Genomic DNA, 6,173 nt, shown 5'->3' on the forward strand with positions numbered 1-6,173 from the left:
CTGCATTTGCAGTGCCAGCCAGGAGGAGCGGCTCTTCCCTGCAAAAGCAGGGAAGAGCCGCTCCTGGTTGAGCGCTTTCTTTTGCAATGTGGAGGAATTATCTATATTTTGTTAATGCTGCTGCTCCTGGGGGAATTGGCAAACACCCCTGAATACATTTGGGCTTGTGTGGGGAACTAGCAAAACTAAAGTGAACAGTCCATTGTAGAATTAATTTGTGCAAAGCTTCTCAGTCGCAGAAATGACTGACAGAGAGTTTGAAGTTCAAAAATAGAATCAGGTTTATTTAGGTGTTTGCGGGCACAGGAAAGAAATCTTGATTAGCAATAGCACAATATTAACTCACAAAATTAGCCACACTAACAAACCAATAGGACTGAATTGAAGCTCATGAAGAGGCTAAGCTTGAAATTGGAATTAGGTCTACTCAAGGCAGACCAGAGAAATGGTCTTGGAGAACAGCTTTGGATTTGAGAGAGTGGGGGGTGAGGGAGAGAGCGAGGGGTGATGAAATAAATAAATGCAAGAGTGGGGACCCAAGCACTAAACAAGGATCTGGGAGCCGGGCAAAATATAAAGAAAGTCTGACCTTGAGACGTCTGTATCTGGAGGCAGCCAAGCACACTGCACAGATCAGGCCTGGCAATAGGGCCAATCTGGAGGCAATGAGTGGGACAGGGATAAGAGTTTGGGCAAAGCTGCGAACGCAGCGCCAGCCTAAGTAGCTCCTGAAGGGGCCGCTTGGCTCCTTCAGTAGCTAAAAGACTGGTCCTGCCTTCGCAACACAGCCCAGGAGCGGCTCTTCCCTGCAGGGAAGAGCCACTCCTGGGATGGGCTGCAAAAGCAACACCAGCCTTCGTTTAACTGCCGAAGGGGCCATGTGGCCCCTTCGGCAGTTAAAGACTAACTGAAGGTCTTTCAGCCAAACGGAGCCTCCAAGCTCCGTTCAGCCAGACCACGTCCCCATGTCTGACGTCAGATGCAGGGGCGGGGTCAGCGGGGACGCGCGGCGGTGGCCGTACACAGGCCGCCAGCGGTCCTGCTATGCTCCTGGAGGGGAGAATATGCATGTACCTGCAGACTAAAGAGGGGCCATTCACAGTACCTCCAAACTGGCCCCCAGTGTGCCATATGTCCAGTACCAAGTATCACTGCATGTAAAGTGTGCTGTAAATGCTGCCCAATGTCCACTGGGTGTGAAATAAAGAGGCCCAGCATTTGGAGAGCATTCAAAGACTAGAAAATATTTGATATCAAAATTTGCAAAGGAAAAAAATTAAGAGTGTTTTTGAGAGCTAATTCATCTCAGCTTTACTTTCTTTACTTTACTTTCTCTTGCGTAAATCGCCTCTTTTCTCTTTTAATTCTGTGCACTCTTCCATTGTCCCCAAGATACCTCGAATCATCTTAACACGCCCTTCCACTTCCGATGAAGACACTGACCAGTTGACACAAGACCCTGATTACTTTGAGCCTGAGGAGACAGAGAATACAGAAGGCCATCTCTATTCAGACTGTTTAAACAATGCTTTTTACCCTCCTTAATAAAATATCCTTTTTAGAAAAAAAAAAAGAGATTGTCATGGTGTTTCTTGTTTTTCTGCTTTTCAGAGTTGCCAGACCTAAGGGGTATACTTGTGGGTCAAATGGGCTGTAAGCCAGAATTTGGCTTTTTTAAAGCCAAATCTGGCCACCTAGCTCTGCATTTTGTTCACAAACTGCTCTGCTTTATTCATAGCTTAATGGATCAAGTGGAGTTGAATTTCCCTTGGTAAGATAAATCTACAAGTGTTACAATCCATTTGCTTTGAACTTTTACTTGGGCTGGGATTTATGAAGCTGAAAACTCAAGAGTCAACTGCAAACAATTACTTATGGGCAAATTACCAATGAAGAGATTCAGAAGATCACTTTAAGTGCATTTTAATATGAGCTATATTGTCATACAGATAACTTATTTTTATAGGGTTTTGCAAATGGATTTTCCCTTTGTTGTTTCACCTCATAATACATCATCTTTGTATTATGCCAAAGTTCCATCTTTACTAAAAGTTCTTCGATTTAAATGTTAACTGTTATGGTTAGCTTTATCCTGAATAAAATATTATTCTCCAGGCTAACCAATTACTGGTGGTTTTTTCAGTGGGCAAGTATACAACCCACTTCAGCAATATAAAGGAGACCACATTTAACAATTATGAGGCATGTTTCTTTTAGAGGAAACTTAACTGTGAGTCCTGAACAATATGATTTTGCATTCCCTTTTTCTTAACTGTTATAAATTCATTACGGCCCATGCAGGACCAGTTTCCTCTGGAGATAAGAGAACCACAGCATTTTAAATGCAATTTACAAATGCACAGTTCAGACAGGAAGGGCAGGGGTGTAGAAGCAAGTGTACACATAATGCTTATCACCATTCAGGCACCCAGCATTCTAACCCACCTGAGTACAGCATAGTCTAAATGATTCTTTCCAAGGCACTTTCCAGACTGAGAGCTCTACAGCGGTTGGAGGCGGTGTAAAATGCTTCGGCTTCGTAGGATCATATTAAAAAGGTAAATAAAGGGTGGAAGTCATTTGGAAGTAGGAAAAAAACATAGGAAACTGCCATTTACTGAGGCAGACCATTAGTCTATCTAGCTCAGTATCGTCTTCACAGACTGGCAGCGGCTTCTCCAAGGTTGCAGGCAGGAATCTCTCTCAGCCCTATCTTGGACAAGCCAGGGAGGGAACTTGAAACCTTCTGCTCTTTCCAGAGCAGCTTCATTCCCTGAGGGGAATCTCTTGCAGGGCTCACACATCAAGTCTCCCATTCATATGCAACCAGGGCAGACCCTGCTTAGCTATGGGGACAAGTCATGCTTGCTACCACAAGGCCAGCTCTCCTCTCTTAGTAGTAGTTTGTGGTACAGCTGTGGCCATTAGTACTGCCACCCATAACAATGTGTCTTCCCAGGCAGGGACCATTCCCTGTAAGATGTGCTCTCTGTTCTCCCCTACTGCCCCATTTTGGGCCAATGAAGTCACAGAAGAGGTAGGGAATGATGATGTCATGAGGCTTAAAAAAATGTATTGGTGGCTTTGCAAAAATCCACCAGCAGGGGGAGCAGTCTTTTCTAGTTTGCGCAAACTTAACTATTCCTTGCCATGGCTGACAATTAGTTTTTAAACTAATTAAAAAACTCACTGGCTGAGGCTGAAAGAGGAAAGGAAGAACAGAAATAAATAGAAAAAGAAATATAAGCAAAATGGGTTTAACATTGAGAGAATGGAGCAAAAAGGAAATAAAAAGGAAATTGCACTGGTGCACCATTGCAGCTTTGCACAAGAACACCCAAGACATTTTCTTTTTAAAAAAGCATAGTTTCAAAAGCTGAGAGGAGATTAAGATATTGAAATGTCAAATTGCTGAATGAACCCTCCACATTATACCACATTACACCATGGAAACAGCAGGACAACCCTCCTAAATTGGCAAAATACAGCTATTGTTTTGCAGTGTGCATGCAACGTTGAAGCACTGGAACGCAAAGATAAAACCTGAAAGAAGGCGTCAGATATGTGAATGGTACTTTGCACCGGCACTACAGTGTCACAACACAGGTAATATGGAAGCACACTTAGCAGATACGTAGTGAAACTGTTGTAGTGTGTAATCTGGAAAGCTCCCGGGTTCTTCTAGCCTCTCATCCTCTGTCAGGGGAGGGAAATATTTTCAACCTGTACTCCTTGCTGATGGGTGTGTAACTTCAAGGCATGTTGCAGCTGGTGTCGAAAAAGGCCTTTCAAAACCCCAAATTCAACAAGCCTAGTTTATTATCATTCACGGGAAGATGGCAAGAAAAGGATTGGACCAGAGCTTTGCATTTCTACAAGCATTTCTGAGCATTTCTCGTATGGTGTTTTTTGTGACTGCCTAAAGCACTTTAGAGCTATGAACTGGGGCTATGGGACATCTTCTTTTATCTGTGGCTGAACATTTCAGTGGATTTTAGAAGTAGCTTTCAAACAAATTCAATTGATTCCTTTGTTTTTATTTGTATTAAAAAGCTAAGTCTTCCCTTCACCAGAAGGTTGAACCTTATGTTTTTCCCCACGTGCAAGACTGGGATGATAAATAACAGAGCGGATATGTTCTCTTGAATACTGTTAATTAAATCATCAAGACTATTTGGCATCACACATTGTTATAGATAATTATAACATAAGCCTTGTTTGGAAGGTAAAGATGCTGTATGCACATTAATGTGTGGGTGGGAAGGCACGTATGTACATTCCACAGTATTAAAAGAGAGTTGAATAACTTAAGGTTTGCGGTCCACAGTTTCTGGAAGGACACAAGTAGTGACAGTGCCAGCTGCTATAGAAATTAGCCTTTACCTTAAGTGACTGGACTCGGCTACCAAAAGCTGACATTCCAAACTGAGAAAAAGGGCACCTTTTGAAAGTGATTCTCTTTATTTAGCAGAGGGAGAGCAACTGGCCCTCTCTATCCCCAGCACAGCATCCCTCCAGTGGCTGTTGCTGGTGTCTGTCTTTTGTTTCTTTTTTAGATTGTGAGCCCTTTGGAGGCAGGGAGCCATCTTTATTTATTTATACTGTATCTATGTAAACCGCTTTGGGAGAGTTTGTTGAAAAGTGTTATATTAAATATTCATCGCATTTGTTGTCTTAAAAGACTTGCAGGGACAGAATAGCATTCTGACACTTCTTAGAACAGTGCTGTTTTTCTGTTGGCAAATCATTCTTGGCAATTGTGAAAAGATTAAAAACACAAAAGATGAGAAAAGCTCTTTTCCTCTCTCGCTGTTTGCCCTTCACCATTTTCCCCATCATTTTAAAACTATTTCTGAAGTGAAGTGATTGTAGAAATGAGAGTGGAACTAATTTTCATTAATTCAAGAACCACAAAATTGCTAGAGAATGTGCTAATGCTGCTATTTCCTTACTTCATTCAGAATACAAAACAACACGCAAAAATAAACCTAAGCATAATTTTGTCCTTTTCTCTTCTGTGGCATTTTGTTAAATTTTGATCTTCTGTACAATCAAGACAATGCACAAGCATATTGCAGTTTACTTCAGAACAGGCATTTAATCAAGGTAGGTTAGTTAATTTGTGGGTACATGATGCAGCAGGGAAGTAACTTGCCTAGGGAGCAAGAGGTTGCTGGTTTGTCCCTGCTGGTATGTTTCCCAGATTATGGGAAACACCTATATTGGGCAGCAGTGATGTAGGAAGGTGCTGAAAGGCACCATCTCATACTGCACGGGAGGGAGATGGCAATGGTAAACCCCTCCTGTATTCTACCAAAGAAAACCACATGGCTCTGTGGTCATCAGGTGTCGACGGTGCTACTTTACTTTAGTTTTGTTGGGAATTCTCTCTGGTAAGAGAAACCTTTTTTCATTATAGCAGAGTGCACAGAGGCACAACACAGCGGAATTTAGTTAGGCATGCGTGTATACTGAGAGTAAAGTAACTTGGAGCCAGTTCATAGTTTCAAATCAATATAAGTGATATTTATTAGAGAACTCCATTCTAGATAGGAAAGTGAGGAGTTAGGATCTCTAATCTATCTATCTAGCTGGATGCAGATGGATTCTGCATCTCTGCACACATGGTGGAGGGGAAAGGAGCTTGGGGCAAGGAACAGGAAGAGAAGGGAAGGGGAAGTGCAAAGCAGGAAGGAAGGAAGTTAGTCCCTAAGAGTAGCAATCTACATTCCAAAGGGATAGTGTCAGAGCAGTAGAGAAGGGATGACCAATGTCTTGACCCTCTAGCCCTCTGACTCACTAGTCTGTTCTCCTGTCTTTGAGACAAAAGACAGTGCAAAGTCCTTCACTTCCAACAACTTTAACCATGGTGACTACCTGTGTTAATAGAAGACTTTACATAGGCCTAAGATCCTGTCTATCTGCAAAGAGTCTTATGGAACATAGGAAGCTGCCATATACTGAATCAGACCATTGGTCTATCTAGTTCAGTATTGTCTTCACAGACTGGCAGTGGCTTCTCCAAGGTTGTAGGCAGGAATCTCTCTCAGCCCTATCTTGGAGATGCCAGGGAGGAAACTTGGAACCTAGAAGCTCTTCCCAGAGCTGCTCCATCCCCTGAGGGGAATATCTTGCAGAGCTCACATGTAGTCTCCCATTCATATGCAACCTGG

At 42.7% G+C, this 6,173-nt stretch overlaps 1 protein-coding gene across 6 annotated transcripts in view; it reads left to right on the plus strand.

Annotated features, from left to right (window-relative positions):
* Positions 1–1,578, plus strand: part of LRRC1 (leucine rich repeat containing 1) — a 150,132-nt gene extending 148,554 nt beyond the window's left edge. For all 6 annotated transcript variants that reach the window (XM_053286404.1, XM_053286400.1, XM_053286401.1 and 3 more), the window contains one exon: positions 1,393–1,578. In XM_053286404.1, the coding sequence (XP_053142379.1) occupies positions 1,393–1,545 (153 nt within the window). In that variant the 3' untranslated portion in view covers positions 1,546–1,578. The remainder of the gene's footprint in view (positions 1–1,392) is intronic.
* The last annotated feature ends 4,595 nt before the right edge of the window (positions 1,579–6,173 follow it).

The sequence above is a fragment of the Hemicordylus capensis genome, chromosome 1 (assembly GCF_027244095.1).
Source record: "Hemicordylus capensis ecotype Gifberg chromosome 1, rHemCap1.1.pri, whole genome shotgun sequence".
NCBI classification, from domain to species: domain Eukaryota; kingdom Metazoa; phylum Chordata; class Lepidosauria; order Squamata; family Cordylidae; genus Hemicordylus; species Hemicordylus capensis.